We start from the raw sequence: 23,058 nt of genomic DNA, 5'->3' as shown, positions 1-23,058 counted from the left end.
CTGCTGCTCTCTGTCACCTGCTGATCTCTGCTACCTGCTGCTCTCTGCCACCTGCCGCTCTCTGTCACCTGCTGCTCTCTGCCACCTGCCGCTCTCTGCCATACGTATTTCTCCACTGCAATCACACTCATCACCTGTCACTCCCAATCACCCTCCTTCTGTGTAAATAAACAATTTAAATTTAAATACTGTAATAATTTAAATAAACAATACATGCTGCATGAGCAGCAATGTTTATTTTAAATAATCAAGCGCAACCAGAACCGAGCCTTTAGTCTCCCTCAGCAAATGGCCAGGCCACCGGGAAATGTTCAGGAACTCCCAAGGGCCAGTCTGCCTAGTAAAAGTGCACCTACTTCACCCCCCGTTGCAGCAGGTGCTAAATCCTTTAAAATAATTTATTTTACCCGGAAAGGAAGAGGCGGGTAAAGATAATGGATGGATTTAACACCTGTGCTGTGCTTTTACTTTATTATTTGTGTGCTGCTGCCCAGTGTCTGCAGAATGATCACCATCCAGACTTTTTGTTCCTGCTCTGTTCCTGACCCACTTACATCTGCCCTGCCTTCAGACCATCGATTCCAGCTAAAACCTTGGATAACTTTAGCTTTTTCTGTCTCTGTGAATGACCCACGCCTGTATTTTTGACCACAAACTCAGACCCCAGACTCTAGGCGGTCAGCTCTCAGAACCAAGCTCTACATTCTGAGAGTGTTTGTCGGACTTTCGCTCACATCACATGACCCGTCCAAACCTTTCCCTCTGATGTCATTGCAGCTTCAGCTTCTCACCATTGATCGAGCTCTACAGTGTGACAGCCGACTTTCTCCTCATGATAAAACGTTAAATAAATATTTTTGTTCACTCCAGTTTAAATTTCCAGGTCTCCCTCGTCCCCTTCTTTTAAGATCTGCTGCGTCAGCACAAGAGAAATAAAATGCATGTTTTACCTGAGGAAAAATAAAACACTGGTTGTATGATTCTGAAAATGGTAACCAGTGTTTGAAAGTACAAGAATGTTTGTCTTCATCAGTAAAATCAATAAACACTTCAGTAAACAGGGATTTAAAAAAGATGAAAAAGACTGATTCCATTTAAAACAAGTGGTCACCCACATCCACAACCTCCACACGTTCAGCCCCGCCCACAATGAACACAACCAAGACGTTAAATCATCAAGTATGACATCAAGATAACAAAACCGCTTCCGTCACTCCCACTCATAAGATTACCAAAGTTGTGCGTATTTGTGCATGAACAGGTGTTGAAACGATGTCACGACTTACTCAGACATGAAGACCGGTCAGAGCATCAGGGCTACACGTCGTATGAAACAGAGTTATTACAGCTATGACTCTTTCTTTCAGGTGAAAACAAGGAACAAGAAGTGCAGAAAGATAGCACCATTGTTCCAGCTGAACAGTAAAAACATGTTTTTGTGACTCACCGGCAGTAATTGAAATATATTCTTTAGGTTATAATGATGCTGAAGGTGACAACGTAACAGGATGTTTGTTAGGTTTACTCCATGTGATCTCTGACATTCAGTCAACAACATTCAGAGCTTCTTTGGACCTTAACAAAAAAACATAACTGAAGTCCACCGAGACAGAGTTGTGACACACTGGTTTATTTCTCTTTACCAACAAGACCAAAAAAACAAGACTTGCTCAAGTCTTACCACCCATTTTCTACCTTTCATGTTTTCTCATGTAGGGATTATGAGACACATTTTATGAGACGGTCAACAAGTGAGCAAGTGTTTGTGTGTGATGTGATGTCGACTATAAACTGGGCCTTTTAGAATTAAAAAAGAAACTCGTGGTGCAAACCGATTTTACTACCGTTATTTGGAACAACAATAGCACGACGTAACCGTAACTCAACGCTTTGATTTCAAGCTAAAAATGACTATCGGCACGTAGGCGTGTCGCGATAAACAATAAATCAATTAATCACATGATAAATGAAAATTATCGACCTCATTGTAATTTATCAGCTTTATCGTTTCTTCGTCTCTCTCTTTCCACTGAAGACACTGGACGACAAAAGGCTCAACTCCGATGTTCTTCACTGACTCCTCCCTTTCTCTTTTCTCTTTAAAAATGTTTTAACCATCCAGAATCGCGTTTTTGGATCGTTAAAAGCAGCTAAACTGAGAAGGTAAACTACGAGCTAAGCTAACGGGCTGACCTCAGGAAAAAACCTCTGTCTTGTCGAAGCTCCATAATCCACGCTGTGACTTTTTCTAAAAAGTTGTTTTTCACTGCTAAAAGAAGCTGAGAACTTGTTTACTGATTTTTTTTATTAAAAGCTTTGTGTGATAAATGCTATGCTAAAGAGCTCAAACCACACCGAGCGTCCGCCATTTTGAGAACCAACAAACAGGAACGAGAAACAACCCATGTCACGTCAAGGGGCCTCCCTCCCATTTTTCTTAAAGAGACACGCTGCTCGCTCCCTCACTATCCATCCCTCAGTTCAAACAGTCTTACACTGCCATCCTGTGGTCAAAAAAGGTACTACACACAAACATTAACCAACTTCTTAAATAATTATTGTCAAATTTCAAACAATATTACCATTTATCGCAATAATTTCTGAGATAATTAATCGCCCAGTGAAATTTGTTACCGTGACAGACCAGTACGTAAAGAATCCATTCACGGACGAGACGTTTTTGAATCTTCTACGAGCAATTATCACTGAGTCTGCCAGCTGCTGTTCAGCCAGGTTTGAGCAGCACTGGGCCTTTTCGTTTCCTCGGCTGTTCATCATTTTGACACAGCAAACAGGGGTAGGGGTGTTGGGGGAGGGGGTGCTTGTAAGCCTGTAACTGACAATAGCCTAGTTGTTGGGATCTTAATGCTGGCTATGTAAGAAAAGTGGTGCTCATCGGCTGAACGGTGCTGCCGTGAAGCTGCAGACTCCAGCAGGAGTCTTTCCACCTGAGAGGTTTTTAAAGAACAGTTCCAGCTTCAGTCCTGATGTTTTGTTACCTGCAAATGTTAATAAGCTCCTCAGTAATGTATGCAAAGCAGCTTGGATTTGATCGTTATACCCTTTGGATCCAACGTAAATGTTTACTTTTGTGCAGGTTTTTATTGACATGTTTGTGTGTCATCAGGTTGACGAGTCGTTTTTGTTCCCAGTCGGACAAAATGAGCAACGCGAGTTTTGTTTGTTTCTACCTTCACATGGTCGGGCTTGTGAGCACGTTGAAAGTAGACGATGCCGTCGTAATGTTCACACAAACTGTGGGACTTTGACTTTACTGTTGACGTGTTTGTGCAGATAAAATTGTGTTACATCATCTCCTGTGCAGCTCATGAAGCCTACATGGAGAATATAATTCCATCTACACGTTTTATAGCAAGGGACACAGAGACAAACTACTCGCACGCACACCTAGTGGATATTTTGACTTATTAATTAACAATACGCCTGCTTCTGTCTGTGGGAGAAAACCGGAGTACCTGTAGAAGACCCAAACAGAGAAAGGCCAGGAGGCAAACCTGTGACCGCCCTGAGGTGTGTGTGTTGTCTTCATGTGTGTTTTGTTGTTTGTTTGTTTGTTTTTTCATCACAACAAAGAACCCGTGACCGTGCTTTTAAACTGCATGGAGGTGGAGAAATGAGCTCCGGTGGCAGCATCACCTCAGTGTGACAGCACTGATACAACCGAACACTTAGAGTCAAACTGTTTGACATCTGTCCACTCTGCTCATCTGTCCAGCTGCACTACATGCCAGGAGACGGTTGAATTCTCCTTTGTGTAGTCAGCTGGGTCTCTTACCGGTCTTTGAGGTCCAGTAGGCTCCGACTCTCTCCGGCGAGGGCGACCCGAGGGGAGCGAGTGGCACGGTGACTGTGCAGGGCTCCCGCCACTCCTCCTTGAGGCTTCCTCCTCCGTTAACGTTAGCATTCCCCGGCTGTTCTCGCGGGTTTGAGTTTTTGGACGGACCACCAGTTCACCAGCTGCAGGAAAAACCCAAACGTTGAACACATTTCAGTGTGACACCTTCTGATCATTTGTGCAGTGATTGTCATCTGATTCAAAGTTCAACAGTTATCATCCTTCATGTTAAACACGTTCGTCTTCATGTGTCCCTGTGATGGACTGGAGACCTGTCCACGGTGTCCTCCGCCTCTCGCACTGTGACAGATGGATATGGGCACCAGTGACCCGGAGAGGAAGAAGTAGGTAAAGATAATGGATGTTAAAGACCAGATGCATGTCGTGACAGAGAAACAAGACGAGCCTCTTGTCCTTACATCAACACAAACTGAAACACAATCTGCAACGCCTGTCATCACTCAGTTAAACTCTGGCTAATCCTGAGTTCATTTTTCAGATTAAAATATATCACAGATCCTTAAATCCACTTTAATCTACCAGTAGTCATGATTTCTGGTGAGAACAAGATCGGGAATCAGATAAGGAGATGATATGTTAAAGTGAAAGATCTAATTTTTCCAGTATAAACAAGAGTATGGCATATTTTACACCCATCAACAAACTATTATACAGCAATGCAACAATCTAAAGCAATGACCTTGTAAAACATTTGATTTTGATTTGTGACCTTGAGGTAAGGTGTTTACAACACTGTCATGTGAGGATGCATACTGCAGGTTTATCAAGTTTCATTAAATTATCTTGGGCAGATCAGAAGTTGTGGACCAGACAAGAGAAAGTTTAGACAGACTGACTATACAAGGCATGGGCAAACCCCAGCCCGCGGGCCAGATATGGCCCGTTGGGCTTTTTAATTGGGCCGCTGAAATTGTCCAAAATTTGGACAATAAAAAAAAATATATATATATATATATATTTTTAATTGTCCAAAATTTGGACAATAAAAAAAAAAATATATATATTTTTTTTTAATTAAAAAAAAAATATATATATATATTTTTTTAATACGTTATTTTTCAGGGGTGCTGAGGTAAAATTTAGGGGTGCTTAAGCACCCCCAAAAAGAGGTTAAAATTGCCACTGGTCCAAATTATATTTAAAAAAATGAATTTAATAAGAAAAAAAACTGGTCTAGTTTTACCTGTAGTTCCAGTATTTCCCCAGTAGAGGCGCACTACAGACACCGGCATGTATTGGAGGAAAATTAACAGTGGAGAAGAAGTAATTTCTTCTTCTATGCTTTTGTTTTTACTTTGCCCTACAAACTCGTCTGTAAAAACGTAAATGGTAAATGTACTGTACTTATATAGCGCCTTTCTATCTTATTTCAAGATACTTAAATCACTTTACACAACAATCTGTGCCTCATTTACCCATTCATACAGCTCTATACTAGATCTCTACAAAGCTAATTGAACAAATCATTCTAGAGACTAATCAGAGCTTTAGATCACATTCATACACCGATGGGACACACATCAGAGGCTATGAGGTGTTCAGTGTCTTGCCTAGGAACACTTCGACATGTGATTGCTGGTGGATTCGAACCCCCAACTCTCGCATTGGAGGATGACTGCTCTAACCACTTAGCCACAGCTGCCTGTTTGATAAACGTGTTTATCAAAGAAAAGAAAAGTGAGTGCCGAGTGTTTAAAATGGAGTGGACAACAACATGTTGTTTCACTGAGGTCCAGTCAAAGGCAGTTTTTATGCCATGAAACTGTTGCGGTTTTCAAAGAGTACACTTTGCTAACTATGCTAGCAAGCCTTTCTCCAATGGCGATTTTTTAAAAAGAAACATGGTAAAAACAGAGCAGGTCTGTGGTGTCCGCAGGGCCAAGGTAAGTTAGAAAAAATCAGTTTATCATGTAGGACTGTGACTCGCCTTGTTGAACTGATTGATGAAGATTTAACCAGCAAAATAAGCTAAAAGGCCAAGAGAGTCCTTTAAGTTACGGTTTACTGGATGAAAGAAATAAAGGACACTGCTCATCTCCCATTTTTTAATCTGCGGGATTAACAACAGTTTTGAGATAATGGAGGTGTTTTTGACCCTGGAGTCTCTGAAAGGAAAAACACGGGGAGAGGATTTTTATAACCGTCTGCTGTCATCGAGATAATGAAGCTTCTGTGGAGTAAAGTTCACTGTCACAACGGACAGATCACCAGATTTAAGTGGAAAACATGTTGGGCTGCTGACAAGAATCCAGGATAAAGTGAAAGAAAAACTCTGACCAGGATGTTATTTTTCATCCATCAGGAAACACTGTAAGTCATGCTTTGTGTGTGAAACTGTTAATTGTGTGCGAATTATATATATAAAAAAAGTGAAATACAAAAACATGTGTGTGAATTATTGAGCAGGTGCTCTGCTGCGTAAGAGGAGCTGCAGGAGGATGACGGCTGCTTCCACTCCCAACCTGCCACAGCTGACCTGTCATCAACTTTAGATCCTGTAGTTGTAAAAAGTTTAGTGAGGAGTTTGTGGAGGTGAGCTGCCACTTTATTTTACTGTTCTCCTGTATTCCATTAGCATAGTGAGGTAAGAGACTTGTGGTTTGGTTCATTTTATTTTTCTTCAGGTAAGAGAAAATACAGTGGTTTGTTTTGTTTGTTGTTTGGGCCTGAAGTTGGTAAAACTCCACAAAGTCAATAATTTCACTGTTGTAAATAAAATCACTGTTCTATCATATAATCCTGACTTAGTGGCTGCTTGAGTGGGCAGAAGGTGGAATCGTCCATAATTAATAGCGTCCTGTCAGCTGTATTGCACTGGGGTGCAACATCACACAAACACTCCATCATCTGTTCCTGGCCCGGCCCTTCGCTCCAATTTTAGATCCCAGTGAGGCCCGAGAGTCTAAAAGTTTGCCCACCCCTGGACTATACCATACTATATCTGCCTTCGACAGGCATTTAAAAATTTGTGCAGTTTATGGGACGGGAAGGTGAAAAAAAAAAATTAGGGCCCAGCCCGATCGATATATCGGCAGGGCTGATAATTTAAACCGATAATCTGGGTCCGCTTCCACTTTTGTTTATTATATGTATAAATAGTCTTAATTTAAATGTGCCTCATGCAAAATTTCATTGTTATGCTGATGATGCTGTTTGATATTGTTCTGTTCTCTCACCGAACAGTGCCTTTAATCAATTACAGTCAGCTTTTAATGTTTTACAGACAAATCTTTATCACCTTAAGCTTGTTTTAAATGCAGATACATCGACGGTGATGCTGTTTTCCAAAGGGAGATTTGAAAGTAAGGATCTTCCAGTCATTACTACAGCTGAAAATTGAAAAAGTATCACAGTATAAATATTTAGGATTTTTAATAGATGATCCTTTGTCTTTTACCTCCCACATTCAACAGCTGGTGAAGAACTTGAGATTAAAATTGAGATTTTATTTCAGGATCAGATCTTGTCGATCTTTTGAGGATAGAAAGCGACTGGTTGATGCTACTTTATGTCTGTACTGGACTATGGTGACATTTTATACATGCGTGCTTCTCTTAAATGTCTTTATTCGCTGGATACTGTTTATCATGGAGTTTTAAGATTTATAACAGGTTTCAAAGGTTTTACGCACTTTATACAATCAGGTTGGATGGACGTCCTTGGCCACTCGTAGACATTGGCATTTTTATTTATAAGGCCATACTAGGACTTCTTCCTTCATATCTGTTGGCCTTTATAATATATTTATATATCGGAGGACACTCTCTTCGTTGTGAGAACTTATTTTTACTTTCGGTGCCTAAAGTCCGAACTGAACTTGGAAAGAAATCTGTTTTCTGCTCCATCTTCTTGGAACCAGTTGCAGAAATACATGAACCTAAAGGAGCTGTTGCCACTAAATGTTTTACTGATTTGGAGACAGAATCATCTGTAAATGTTTTAACTGAGGAATCTTTTAATTAATTAATTTATGACGGAGTTAACTTTTTTCTGTTTTTGTTGTGAATGCTCTGTAACCTCTGTGTGCTGCTGCCAGTCTTGGCCAGGATTCTCTTTCAAAAGTGATTTTTAATCTCAGTGGGATTTTCCTGGTGAAATAAAGGTTAAATAAATTTAAAAAATTGGGGACCTATCGGTATCTGTGACAATTGTCCCATTATGCCCCGATATAAACACGTCTAAATTTTCACCCCTAAAATGCTGGAACAAGCGTAACTGTACAACGTATCCAGCAGAGAGTGCATGAAGACTACTTTCAAGTCATGGCCGTTCACTTACGTTCCACTTTCAGCACAGCAGAAGCAGGGAGCAGTACTGTGTAGTGTATTTTGTTGAACAGAGGTAAGTTTATTTAACTGATCAGTAAAATAAAAATAGAAATCAACAATAATAAATTCTCTTCAATCCTCCAACCTGCTTGTCATTATCTCCAGTACGTGCCTCTCAAGTTAGCAAGCTAAAGTTTAGGTTATTGTCTTGTAAACTTTATCTTTGTTGTCCTCAATTAAATGTATTGTTTGTCTGAAATCTTTACTTCTCTGCAAAGAAAAACTAACTCTGCTGCGGTCGTTAATAATTACACATTCATCATACATGACCGTCTGTCTACACAATGAACAGGGAAGTCGTTTCATGGTTTAAAGTATATTTTTGTAACACACTTGATAACTTTATGATGAATAGTGGAGGATAGAAAATGTGAACTCACATTAAGAAGACTGTTTTATGACCAGTGCTACGTGTAGCTGGATCTGATTAGTTTAGCTTCATGGTTGCTAACAGCTGTGCTGAATAAACAAGCCCTGCTCCACTTGCTGTGTTCTTAGGTTCGTGGTGGTGGACAAAGCTAAAAAAATTTCAGGCATTAGTTATCGTGGTCGCCTTCCCCGCCCACGGTATCGATATCAGTGATAGTCAAAATTTCCGTATCGGGCAGGCTCTAAAAAATATCTTGCAAGGAAACATTCTCTAAGCAAACTAAAACCAGCCTACAACATCTATAAAAGGAATTATAAATTATGCAAAGAGAAAAACACAAATTTATTATAATGGCAGTAAACTGCCAAACAACACATGAATGGTAAATAGACTGTACTTATACAGCACCTTTCTATCTTATTTCAAGATACTCAAAGCTCTTTACAACAATCTGTGCCTCATTGACCCATTCATACAGCTCTATACTAGATCTCTACTAAGCTAATTGAACAAATCATTCTAAAGAGACTAATCAGAGCTTTATCACATTCATACACTGATGGGACACATCAGAGGGGTTCAGTGTCTTGCCCAGGGACACTTCAGCATATGACTGCTGGTGGATTCGAACCCCCAACTTTCGCATTGGAGCACAACTGCTCTAACCACTCAGCCACAGCCGCCTCATATATACTGTATTATATTCACTGAATGTCAAATATAGATAAATGTGTTGCCAACTGTACCTCCAGCCCTGAGCCTCTTCCTCTCCTCCTGCTCCTCCAGGGGGCGGAGCTCCTCAGGCTCCTCGTCAGTGGTCCCTGACGTAGTTGGAAGAAAGTCTCGCAGCTCAGCCTCTTTGTCGATGATCACCCACTCTTTGCTGTCAAAGTCCTCCTCCTCAGCCAGAGGAACAGACCGGATAAAAGCGTTGCTGTGTGCCTCCTGGTCCACAGAAGCCACTGACACCTCCTGGCGACCACTGACCTGACGATCGCCACGGCAACCAGGGTCAACAGACAGCATCTGAGCTGGCTGCGAGGAGTAGACGTGACGGGATGGAGAGCCCAGCATGTCCATCCTAGACCTGGAGGAAATACACAAAACAGTAGATGCAAATAAATGCTGGAGTGTGACACATTTACAGCTCAACTGAAAAAACATTATTTTGACTGTTGAATTTTAACGATCAAGTCATTTTCCTGACGACAAAACCAAACAGCCACAACAAGCACAGGTCAATCATTATTTCACTTCAGGCAAATCTGAATCACATGTAAGTTTTCAAACTGAAGTTCAAATAGTAGTATATCAGACCAAACATGTCTGTGTCAACTTCTAAACTTAAATCAAATCTATAGGACCTTCAGAGACAAGACGGAGTCAAACCACGATGTCCCAGAAAGACAGGCTGTTGACATTAGGTTCAAGTCAAGCAACATTAAAAGCTCTAGTATTTCTCAAAGGCTAATGTCACCTCTGTCCAAAGCCGTCAGCTCGACCCTCAGCGGCGGACAGGCGGTCAGATTCTGGACTGTTCACCCGACGGTATCGTAAAGACCGACCCTGACCTGTTGGCGACTCCGGGCCTCCACCTCGAACTGGCGACACTGGACAGGCCCCCCGACCTGCTTCCTCTTCCTGAGCGCCCTAAGAAACGTCAGGAAGAGAGAAGCCTTTAAAAAACATTTGTTACTCGTTAATTTTGTTAAAGTTGAAACAGCAGAAAAAAGACAACATTTCACAGCCAGTAGTTTCATAACGATACATCTCCATCACCCCACCGTGTTCTTTATTCAGACCTTGTTCAGGCTGATCCTGAGTCTGTTGCGGTTGAAGTCTGTGTCCTCCCAGGCCTCCCCCTGCTCATCAGCATGCTGTTGGACGGCTGTCTCCCCAGGAGGTCGGCTCGGTGGGGGAGGGGGAGCGTTCTCCTGATCGCTGAGATGTTCATCCTGCAGAACGTCGTCTGTGTTTTCTCTCTGTGGGTCTCCTGGAACCGGCGTCACTATGGCACTGCAAACACGAAGCCTGAATGACACCGACGGTCCTTCACAAACCAAACTGTACAACAAGTGCTTCTACAACCCCAGTTCAGAAAATACTGTGCTGTTGTGTAAAATAAAAGCAGCATACAATAATTGCTAATCTCATGAACCCATATTTTATTCACTACAGGACACAACAAACGTATAAAGTAAGAAAGTGAACATTTTTTAAGAAACAAAAACCAGGTTGTTTTGAATTTAATGTCAGCAACACATTTTGAAGCAGTTTGAACAGGGGCTATAAAAATAAGTGGCGGCAAAAATGGAAAAGCTGGTGGAGAATTTTGAAACCAGTCAGATTAACTGGCAACAGGCCAGTGGGTAAAAAAGTGTTTTTGAGAGACTAAATCTCTCCGAAGTAAAGATGGGCAGAGGATCATGTGTCTTTAAAAACTGTGTCCAATGTTTCCCCTACCATTATACATTCAGGGCGCTCCGTCCTGTCAACAGAACCAAGCACCCTGACTACCGACCCCCCACCCCCCAACAAATACCAGCAGCAACATAGTGCTAAGCTTGCGTGCAACACAGACGTGACTCTGCTCCATCCTCCACATGAATAAAAAAACGAGTACGAGCACCCTGTCAAGGGAGCTACTCTAGGGGAAACACTGGTGTGGTGAGACAATAAAGGAATAAAAGTTTCTCAGTAAGGATTTGGAAAGATGACTATCCCATCAGCTACAGTTTATACTATCACCAAAGAACTTGAAGAATCTGCAGGTCAAGTCAATTTTGGATGACCATGACCTTCAGGGCCACTGCATAAAAAACAGCTCTGATTCGGCTGTGAACATCCGTGCATGGGCTCAGAAACACTTCCACAAATGACTGTCTGTAAACACAGCTCACTGCGCCATCTACAAATGATGTTTAAAGCTCTATCATGCAAAGAAGGAGCCATTTTTAAACTCCATTCAGAAACGCTGTTGTCCTCTCTGGACTGAAGCTCATTTAAAATGGTCAGAGGCAAAGTGAAAAACTTTTTTCTTTCTCTTTCTGCTCTTGGTGAAGGCGGATGCTTTTCCCCCTCCCGCTCCTTCCCCTATCGGTCCTGCTTCTGCTATGCTGTTTTTGTGCTGAGGTTTTTTTTTTTTGCAATGTCACACTGTGTCCTGTTAGGGACACATTGTGAGATATGTTTTTTTTAACTCGTCGTTCCTCGTAGTTCCCTTTTCCTTGTCAAACAAAAAGGGCAGCGCCTCCCATGACAGCTGCAGCCTCAGGCACCCGTCTACCCACGTCTTATTCATTCAACCTTTACTTTTATATTGTTGGTTGTCTTTTTGTTTCTTTGGACGGCTGTACTGAAATGAAGTTTTGTTGTGCTTAGTGCAATGACAATAAAACCATTCTGATTCCGAAACTGCTTTGTTGTTTGATAAATGGAAAAATTATTATTTATTTATTTATTTATTTTTAAATCACAGACACCATCCATATACTCTATACTAGAGCCTGACCGATATATCAATAGGGCCAATGTTTTAGGCCGATAGGCATTTGGGGACATGTCGTATCTGTGATAATTGGCCCATTATGCACCAATATATACACTGGGAACAAGCTCCGACCCGCTTGTCATTAGCTATGTGCCTCTCAAGTTAGCAAGCTAACATTTAGATAACCTAGCACAGGCTATTGCCCTGTAAAACTTTATCCATAACAATAAATCTAACATACAAGTAAATCATATCAGTGTTAGTAACTTTATCTTTGGTGTCAGTGAAATACATTGTTTGTCTGAAATCTTTACTTCTCTGCAAAAAAAAATAAACTCTGCTGTGGTCAACACTAATTAGACCTTCACCATATGTGACTGTTTAAACAATGAACAGAGAAGGTGTTTCTTTGTTTAATTTATATTTTTGTATCACTCTTGATAACTTTATGGTGAAGAGTGGAGGATCAAAAATGTGAACACACGTTAGGAAGACCGTTTCAAGACTTCAAGTGTTAAAACATGTTTAAAAGTAGATGTTTACTGAGATCCTTGGGTTGAACCAAGCACAGAAATTTTCAGGAAGTATATCGGTTATCGGCATTAACTTCACCTCCCATTATCGGTATTGGTGATAGCCAAAATTTCCACATTAGTCAGGCTCTGCTCTTTACTAAAGAGGAGAGAAGCCATCTGACCTGTTATCAGCAAACAGTTCAAAAACCTGCCTCTCTGATGGTATGGGGTTGCATTAGTACCTATGGCATGGGCAGTTTAAACATCTGGAAAGACACAATTATACAGAAAAATATATACAGGTTTGGGAACAGCATTTAAATTATCCAGCAAAAATATAGCAAAGAAGACCCAGGTCTGTTGCGAGACCTCCATCAGACAAGAATGGGACAATGTTCTGCTACAAGAACTCTAACAGCGGGTTCTCCTCCAATCATAGATGTTTACAAAGTGCTGTTAAAAAGATGGGATGATTCAGAGTGGTGATCATGGCCCTGTTCAAACTTTGATAAGATGTATTGCTGCTCTAACATTCAAAATTACTTCATTTTTCCTAAGAATTGTACAAATATGTTTATAAACATGTTTTCCATTATGAATAAAAAAAATTGAACTGATGAGATTTAAAAATCCTTCTATTTTGTTTTCATTTAAATTTTACACAATGTCCAAACTGTTTTCAGAATCGGGGTTGCACTCGTCTTACAAAGGTGTACATTCTGCATCATTTCAGTAAATCAACATAAACCCACTAGAATTCGTTCATTGTGAAGAAAACAAGAAATCGTTGATTGTTTAACATATAAATCTTGCATCTGGCTCAGTTCTGGTATGGTTTGGTTCTTACCCCACCATGGCCGCGGTCGGTCGGGTGTTGTGCTGTGGTTGAGTGGAGGCACTGGTCGACAGAGTGGCATCACTTCCACCTTTCTCCCAGTCGAAGGGCTCGTTTTCAGTGATGATTCGCTCCTTCATGCTGTTCTCAAACACTGACATCAGCAGCTAGACCACAAGTAAATAAATACAACTAAGATAAACTCACACTTGAGATTTTATGAACCTGGATAGTTTTTTCTTTGTATTTTTTTCATTCTTCCCTCATGTTGTGAGTACCTGGTAATCTGGTTTGGTGTAGTAATCCAGGGCCAGAACGTGGTCCAGGAACACACTAAATTCTGAAGGCATGTGTTTGAGCAGCATCCGATGGTCATATCGCTCTTTAATCTGGCCAACTTGCTCCTAGAAAAATAAATATCAAATTATTTTGAACTGTTGTCAAATCTGTACCTATTAAGTAGTTAATAATGACCTATTGTTAGCAATAACTTATACTCTGCTGTCGCTGACATTGTAAGACCGTCTGTGATGTGACAACATTCTCAGAACGGTCCATAAATCACAGGTAAAGTGTCCATGTCCCGTTCAGAGGTGAGCGTTCAGAATCTAATCTGGTCCATCTGAACCAAAGATGAGGAGCAGAACTCTGCTGTGCTGAAGCAGAGTGATGTGTTCAATGTGTGTCGGACGTCTCTCTTGTGTCATAATTCACTTTCGAGATCCTGTTTGTGGTTAACTACCTTTATAAACTAACTACAAAGTTGCTGTTCGTCATCATCAATATTCTCTCTAATAAATCTATTTGTATTAATGTGTGGAATGTGTGAGAGAGTCATATCCCAGAAACAGTGTGAGTTTTGCAAAGCATGCTGGGTAGGAATTATGTGTGCATTGTTCCTGACTGTTTACAATGTTTCTGAGTGTGAAAACAGTTTTTGTGTGTTATTTTCCTGTTCTGGTTTGGCATTTATGCTAAAGTCTGTTATTGGCTGTAAACTGACACCATGAGTCAGAGACTGTTAGATATGAGGGGGGGGGGGGGAGAGCACTGTGAGGGTGGTGCCGTCACTGCGCGGTGCTGTGTAAATCACCGTTCTCCTGTATGCTTCTAGTGTGGAGAACGATCGTTTAAAAAATTTAGTGGATTTCAATTTGGTAGAAGCTAAATCTGCTAAATGTTTTAAAATTGAACAAAGACGCTAATCCACTTAACATAGAGTTAGTTCCTCTGTTAGCGGAAGGCTAAATCTGGTGCAATGCTTTAAATGTTTTCACATTAATGTGTTTAATTTTTTCCCTTCTTTCGGCTGCTCCTTTCTTCAGGGGTCGCCAAGTCGCACGAAGACTTGGCGATTGTTTTTACGTCGGCTGTTCTTCCTGACACAACCACAGACACCGAGCCACCACAACCCTCTGTGTGGAGCAGAGAGCTGCTATCTAGGGCACCCAGGGGAGAAGATGGTGGGGGTTAAGGGCCTTGCTCAAGGGCCCAGAGTGGAGCAAATGAGGGTGGAGGCAGGTGTGGGTGTTTTACCTATTCCACCCACATTTTGATTTTGTTGGTACCAGGAATTGAACCAGCAATCTTCCGATCACAGGTCCACCATCTCTAACCTCTGCACCACCATTTCCTTTGTGTTTAATGTCCTGATTGAATAAAGTGAAATTTAAATGACAAACGCACGTTGATTTATGGGGTTGGATCGTTTACTTTGTCCCCAGTATAATTGCTGACACAACATTTAAAAAATGAACAAATCACAACATTATCCCTCTTCTCACAAATAATTCTTTCTATCCTAAAAAGCTTAAAGTGAACTGGGAATAGTGTACGGACCCCCAGTTAGGATCATCTGTAAGTTCATTTCAAGGGAGCTGAATGACTCCTTGGTCATTTTTCAATTATTATGAGTCGGTTGCATCTGGCTTCAAAGGTTATGACTGTTTTTGTCCCAGTTTTAAAATGTGTATACGAGTACTACATTTTTATATTCATCTAGTTTTGATAGTAATGAATTTAACTTGTTGGAGTGTCCATTATGTTGTGTAATTTTCAAATTACTGATTCTTTAGGGGAAAAACTGACATCAAACCAAATAGCAACACTGTTACTGATGCAAATAAAGAATTATTCAAACAATGTGTGCGGTTTAGTTTGAGATGAAACCATCTGACCTTGTCTTTGATCTTCCTCCAAGGTAGCTGTCCAACTGCAAACTCCACCAGCATGTAAAACAAGGACCAAAGGTCATCATGGCGACCCATTTCCTGCAAAAACACACACACACACACACACACACACACACACACACACAATGCTCAGGATTTAGGATTTACAGCAATGTACTGTACATGTTAGACATGTCAGGTTTCTGTACAGACTGAGTTCAATAAATATTTAGCAGCACTTTTTGTCTTGTGGGACAATAATCAAATTTAATTATTTTCAGAAGATACTGTAGAACATTATATCTTTAAAAAGTGTCTTAAACCTTGTTTCAGAAAACAAAGTGAGTAAAATGAAAAGTGACATTTTCTGTAGCAACTAGACTTTGTAGCTGGTAAAAACAACACAAGAGACCGACCTTGTTTTTGTGAGCATTTACTGAAGCGTAGCGGACCGTTCCTCTGAAACCTGCCACGGTCCTCGGCTGAACACACAATAAAGTGAAGTCAGTCAGCAGTCACCAGTCCATCTTTTCTTTATTACATATACCTCTGATTCAAAAGGACAAAATGTTTGTTGCTGTTTTTGTAAGGTGGGACTATGTCTACTTCAGTTCACAGCAGAAGTTTCTGCTGCGACTAATCAAAAATACTATTTGCTTGTCGAACGTGGATCCAAATGAAGATGACCCTGAAGTGTTTGTCAGCATTAATTGTGTTGCCAGTGAACCTTGTTTTGTCGTGGTTTGCAAAGGAAAAAGTAAACCAATGTAAAAACAAAGTAAATCACACTGATGGTGGTTTGGTTTGGTGGTTTCAGACTTAACTGGAGTACGACTGATACACCGGTAGGGCCAATATTCTAGGCCAATGTAGATATTTGGGATATATCGGTATCTGTGATGATTGACTCATTATTTCACCTCTAAAATGATGGAAATAAGCCATGTCCTTATTTGCAAATGGTGTAATTGTACAATGTAACCAGCAGAGGGCGCATGCAGCCTTCTTTCAAGTCATGACTGTTCACTTTAAGTTTCACTTTCAGCACAGACAAAGCAGGAAGCAAGTAAATACTTTGTATACTTTTGCTGAACAGAGCATAGTAAGTTTATTTTAACTGATCTTTAAAAACAAATCAACAATAATAAATTATCTTCAATCCTCCAACCTGCTTGTTATTGTACGTGCCTCTCAAGTTAGCAGGCTACTGTTTAGATAACCTAGCATAGGCTATTTCCTTATAAAACGTTATCCAGAACAATAAATCTAACATAGAGGTAAAATATATCAGTGTTAGTACCTTTATCTTTGTCATCCTCAACGAAATGAATTGTTTGTCTGAAATTGTACTTTTCTGAAAAAAATAAAAATAAATAAAAAAAAAACACGCCGCTGCTGACAATACTAATTAGACCTTCACCATATGTGACTAACTGTTTAAACAATGAACAGGGATGGGTGTTTCTTTGTTTAATTTATATTTCTTAACTCTCTTGATAACTTTATGGTGAAAAGTGGATGATGAAAAATGTGAACGCACGTTAGGAAGACCGTTTCAAGACTTCAAGTGTTAAAACAGGTTTAAAAGTAGATGTTTACTGAGATTATTGGGGGTGGACAAAGCTCTAAAACTGTCATCCATTATATCAGTTATCAGCATTAGCCTTCCTCATCCAATATCGGTATTGACGATAGCCAGAATTTCCATATCGGTCGGGCTCTAGACATAAGTGCAGCATCTCAGCACAAGAGATAAAACCAACAAGACTATGAAGATTTAAAACAACTTTTGTGATGGGGTTCAGTCATTCTACGTTATATTGTGAAAATGTTCTTGGTCCACTTTTGTTCACTTGTCAGTATTAAATAAAGGATGAATACTTACACAAAAGTGATATTTGTGTGTGTGGGTGTGTGTGTGTGTGTGTGTGTGTGGGGGGGGGGGGGGGTGTTTGCACTAAATTTGTTTTAATTGTAAAAAAAAATTCTGAGTTCTGGACTTTCCCTTAAAGATAGAGTGAGAAGTTCAGTTATCCTGGAGACACACTGAGTAGAACTGCTGCTCCTCCACATCGAGAGGAGCCAGTTGAGGTGGTCTGAGCATCTGGTAAAGACGCCTCCTTGACGTCACTTTAGGGACGTTTTTCAGGAATGTCCAACTAGGAGGAGACCCCGGGGAAGACTCAGGACATGCTGAAGAGACTATGTCTCTCTGTTGGCCTGGGAACACCTTGGAGTCCTCCCAGAAGAGCTGGAAGAGGCTGTGGAAAGAGATGTGTGGACCTCCCTGCTCAAGCTGCTGCCCCCGAGACCTGACTTCAGAACAAGCGGAAGATAATGGATGGATGGATGGACGGAAGGATGGATGGACAGAAGGATGGATGGACTGAAGGATGGATGGACAGAAGGATGGATGGATGGATCGATCAATGGATGGATGGATTGATGGACAGACTGATGGATGGATGGGCAGATGGATGGATGGATGCATGGATAATGGATGTATGGATGGATGGCTAGATGGATGGACAGAATGTATAGATGGACAGATGGATGGATGGATGGACGGATGGATGGATGTACAGAAGGATGGATGGATGCATGGATGATTTACGCATGGATGGATGGATAGATGGATGGATGGATGAATGAATGGACAGATGGATGGATGCATGGATGGATTGATCGATGGATGGATGGACAGACGGATGAATCGATGGAGAGACAGATGGATGGATGGAGGGACGGATGGACTGAAGGATGGATGGATCAATAGACGGATGGATGGATGGACAGACAGACGGATGGATGGACGGATGGATGGACAGATGGATGGATGGATAGCTAGATGGATGGATGAAGGATAGATGGACAGAAGGATGGATGGATGGATGGATGGATGGATGGATAGATGGATGGATTGATCAATGAACAGATGGATCGATGGAGAGACAGGTGGATGGATGGAGGATTGGATGGACAGATGGATGATGGATGCATGGATGATGGATGCATGGATGGATAGCTAGATGGATGGACGGAGGGATGGACAGAAGGATGGAGGGATGGATCGATGGATGGATGGATTGATCAATGGACGGATGGATCGATGGACAGACAGATGGATGGATGGAGGGATGGATGGACAGATGGATGGATGTACAGATGAATGGATGATGGATGGACAGATGGATGGATGGATGATAGATGGGTGGACTGAAAACTACTCCAAACAAAAGTGCTATGAAAAATGTTTGAAGAATCCCCGACGTACCGGGAGCGAATGATGGCTGACCGTTGTGCTAACGGCTACTGAAGCACCAGGGAACTGCAGGACCTGCTGACGTTTGGGCCTGAGGACATCTGGTTTACATGACACCATGCAGCTGGACCAGATGTTCAGTTCCACATCTGAGCTCGACTCCTCTCTGTGGACAGATTGTCTCCCGCTCCTCCGTCCACACAAGAGGTCAATCTGTGAAAGTCCAGCTTGAAGTGAACGTGAACAGCTTCGTTTGGGTGTCTTGGTCAAATGTTAGCTGCTGGTTGAAAGATGAAACTAGCTCATAGCCAGGTCTAGTTGAAGTTCATGACCATGTGCTTGGTTTGAGGCCTGTCATGTGGTGACTAATAAACTAGTCCGTCTCTGGAGGCACAACCAGGAGCCTAACTTGTGGTTGGTCACTAAAAGCTTTGATTTGAGATTATTTTTCAACTGCAGATGTTGGATGCTGTCTATCATGGTGCACTAAGATTCATAACTGGCTGTGATTTTCGTACCCACCACTGCACCCTGTATTCACTGGTTAACTGGACATCATTAACTTCACGCAGACTCTCTCACTGGTACATTTTCATCTTTAAATCACTTCTTGGTCTGCTGCCTTCATACATCTCCTCCTACATGTCTCTGTGTGAGTGCAGCTACAGCGTGCGCTCTCAGGACATTATTACCTGCAGTGTTCCCTCAGTGAGGACTGAACTTGGCAAAAGGACCTTCTCCTACTCCGCTCCTGTTTCCTGGAATATCTTGCAAAAAGATCTGAAGCTCTCGACCTTGACCTCTCTAAGGGATTTTAAACAACTGCTAAGTTCTTGGCAAAAACCAATGCAGGCATGTTCCGGTTTTTAGTTTTCTACATTGCCTTATAATGTAGCTGCTTTTGTTTAGTTTTTATATCATTGCTTCCATTTACTTTTCACGTATATCCTTTTTTTGTGTGTTCTTTGTTTAAAACTAGGGATGCACTGATCCACTTTTTCCACTTCCATTACCGATATCTGAGGTTTAGTATCTGCCGATACCGATCCGATACAGAACAGCAGTGCTGAATTCTGTTCAACAAACTCAGCGTCTCTTTAGGGTGAAATCTCTGGAGATGCTTGATTAAGTTGGTAGTGTTATAACTGGAATTTTTAGTGACGCCCCCTGGAACCGTCGCTGTGCACGTATTGCACGTAGATGTCGAATGTGTTGGCTGAGGTAGTGTGAAATAGTTCCAGATGGCTGATCCTTTCGCTCACTCCATTGAAAACAATCTGTGCAGTGAGTTCGTTAGCGCGTGACGCCACTCAGAGCACAAAGCATAGATTTAGAGTGAATAGATCTGCCCAGTCATGGATCGGTCACATTGTCACCAATGATCCAGAAGTTTTTACGATATCGGGACCGATATCAGTATCGGATCGGTGCATCTCTATTTAAAACAGGTCTCTCATGTAAATGAGTCCTCGAGGATCAATGAGACTAACCTGTGTATCGACTGCAGGAGCTTGTTTTTTTTTTCTCTTTGGAGAGAAGCAAAGATTTCACAGAAACAATGTGTTTTATTGAGGAGAACAAATATAGCATTACTAACACTGGATGTCCTCACAAACTGGAAGCTTCGTCCGACAGGACTGGTTGCTGTAACTATTGACAAAGGGACTAATGTGAAGGTGGCGCAACTGAACACTAAAGTTAGCTTGCTAACTTGAGAGGCACGTAGCTAATGACAAGTGGGTTGGAGGATTGAAGAGAATTTATTTTTGTTGATTTATTTTACAGATCAGTTAAATTAAACTTACCATGCTCTGTTCAGCAAAATATGTTACACTAATAGTGTAACACTATCACTCCCTGCTTCGGCTGTGCTGTAGTCAAAAGTGAAACTTAAGTGAACGGCCATGACATTAAAGTAGTCTTCATGCGCCCTCTGCTGGATACATTGTACAATTACAGCTGGTTCCAGCATTTAGGGGTGAAAATTAGAAGTGTTTATATTGGCACATAATGAGACGGGACCAGATACCGATATGTCCCCAAACATCTACAAACCGGAATCCAAAAAAGTTGGGACACTAAAAAAATTGTGAATAAAAACTGAATGCAATGATGTGGAGGTTCCAACATCTAATATTTTATTCAGAATAGAACACAAATCACAGATCAAAAGTTTAAACTGAGAGAATGTATCATTTTAAGGGAAAAATCTGTTGTTTCCAAATTTAATGGCGTCAACAAATCCCAAAAAAGTTGTGACAAGTCCATTTTTACCACTGTGTGGCATCACCCCTTCTTCTTCCAACACTCAACAGACGTCTGGGGACAGAGGAAACCAGTTTCTCAAGTTTAGAAATAGGAATGCTCTCCCATTCATGTCTAATACAGGCCTCTAACTGTTCAATCGTCTTGGGCCTTCTTTGTCGCACCTTCCTCTTTATGATGCGCCAAATGTTCTCTATAGGTGAAAGATCTGGACTGCAGGCTGGCCATTTCAGTACCTGGATCCTTCTCCTACGTAGCCATGATGTTGTGATTGCTGCAGAATGTGGTCTGGCATTATGGTGTTGAAAAATGCAGGGTCTTCCCTGAAAGAGATGACGTCTAGATGGGAGCATATGTTGTTCTAGAACCTGAACATAGTTCTCTGCATTAATGGTGCCTTTCCAGACATGCAAGCTGCCCATGCCACAAGCGCTCATGCAACCCCATACCATCAGTGATGCAGGCTTCTGAACGGAGTGTTTATAACAACTTGGGCTATCCTTGTCCTCTCTGGTCCAGATGACATGGTGTCCCAGTGTTCCATAAAGAACTTCAAATCGTGACTCATCTGACCACAGAACAGTCTTCCATTTTGTCACACTCCATTTTAAATGACCCCTGGCCCAGTGCAAACGTCTGAGCTTGTGGAGCTTGCTTAGAAATGGCTTCCTCTTTGCACTGTAGAGTTTCAGCTGGCAACGGCGGATGGCACGGTGGATTGTGTTCACTGACAATGCTTTCTGGAAGTATTCCTGAGCCCATTCTGTTATTTCCTTGACAGTGGCATTCCTGTTTGAGGTGCAGTGACGTTTAAGGGCCCGGAGATCACGAGCATCCAGTAGAGTTTTACGGCCTTGACCCTTACGCACAGCGATTGTTCCAGATTCTCTGAATCTTTTGATGATGTTACGCACGGTTGATGATGATAACTTAAAAGTCTTTGCTATTTTACGCTGGGTAACACCATTCTGGTATTGCTGCACTATCTTTCTGCGCAACAATGGTGGAATTGGTGATCCTCTTACCATCTTGGCTTCTGAGAGACACTGACACTCTGAGAAGCTCTTCTTATACCCAATCATGTTGTCAATTGACCTAATTAGTGTTAATTGGTCTTCCAGCAGTTCGTTATATGCTCAATTTCCTTTTTCCAGCCACTTATTGCTACTTGTCCCAACTTTTTTGGGATTTGTTGACACTGTGAAAGTTTGAATCAACATATTTTCCTTTAAAATGTTACATTTACTCAGATTAAACTTTTCATCTGTCATCTATGTTATATTACGAATAAAATATTGACATTTGCCATCTCCACATCATTGCATTCAGTTTTTATTCACAATTTGTTTAGTGTCCCAACTTTTTTGGAATCCGGTTTGTATATCAGCCTAAAATATCAGCCCTACCGATATATCGATCGAGCTCTATTCTTTATGTATCACTAAAATTGTGGTTCTAGGTCATAAATTAATTGTCATCATAGCTGAGGCAACACCAAGCAAGACAATACTAAAAAAATAAGTACAGCATTAAAACTTTTTACACAAATATGAATTTAGGTGGCTTTTCATAAACAATTTTAAATATTAAAATAGTGAAAGTATGTCTGACTGTGGTAAAGAACAAAATACTAAGAGATAAAAACCTGTAGAATATTTTAGCAGATCACATTTAGTCTTGAACCAAAGTAACATTTTGGCAACATTTGAAAAGATGCTCCCTTTGTTGCCAAAACTAGCAAAACTTTGCAGGTTCATCCTGTCAACAATAGTTACACCTCGCTGCATCCCTTTTAGTGCCTATTAAAGTAACAGTTTTTAAATGTAACTGAGCATGTTTTAAATATTTCACTCCGTGGCCAGCAGGCGAAGTGACTGTGACCCCCTCTGTAGCTAAAGAAACCACTCACATCCCAGGGGGATTCATGGAGGTGATGGAGAAACGG

General features: G+C 41.2%; 1 protein-coding gene across 1 annotated transcript in view; it reads right to left on the bottom strand.

Moving 5' to 3' along the window:
* The window catches only part of ttbk1a (tau tubulin kinase 1a), an 88,249-nt gene that overhangs the window by 17,602 nt on the left and 47,589 nt on the right, over positions 1–23,058 (bottom strand). Inside the window, exons 7-14 of the mRNA XM_037690004.1 lie at positions 16,003–16,068; positions 15,593–15,685; positions 13,694–13,819; positions 13,428–13,582; positions 10,378–10,591; positions 10,053–10,225; positions 9,322–9,662; positions 3,797–3,978 (exon numbers count right to left, since the gene is read on the bottom strand). Coding sequence (XP_037545932.1) covers positions 3,797–3,978; positions 9,322–9,662; positions 10,053–10,225; positions 10,378–10,591; positions 13,428–13,582; positions 13,694–13,819; positions 15,593–15,685; positions 16,003–16,068 — 1,350 coding nt within the window. The remainder of the gene's footprint in view (positions 1–3,796; positions 3,979–9,321; positions 9,663–10,052; positions 10,226–10,377; positions 10,592–13,427; positions 13,583–13,693; positions 13,820–15,592; positions 15,686–16,002; positions 16,069–23,058) is intronic.

The sequence above is a fragment of the Nematolebias whitei genome, chromosome 16, assembly GCF_014905685.2.
Source record: "Nematolebias whitei isolate Nwh7 chromosome 16, NemWhi1, whole genome shotgun sequence".
Lineage (NCBI taxonomy): Eukaryota > Metazoa > Chordata > Actinopteri > Cyprinodontiformes > Rivulidae > Nematolebias > Nematolebias whitei.
The sequence above is the reverse complement of the archived record's forward strand: the minus strand, read 5'-3'. Positions and strand labels throughout refer to the sequence as shown.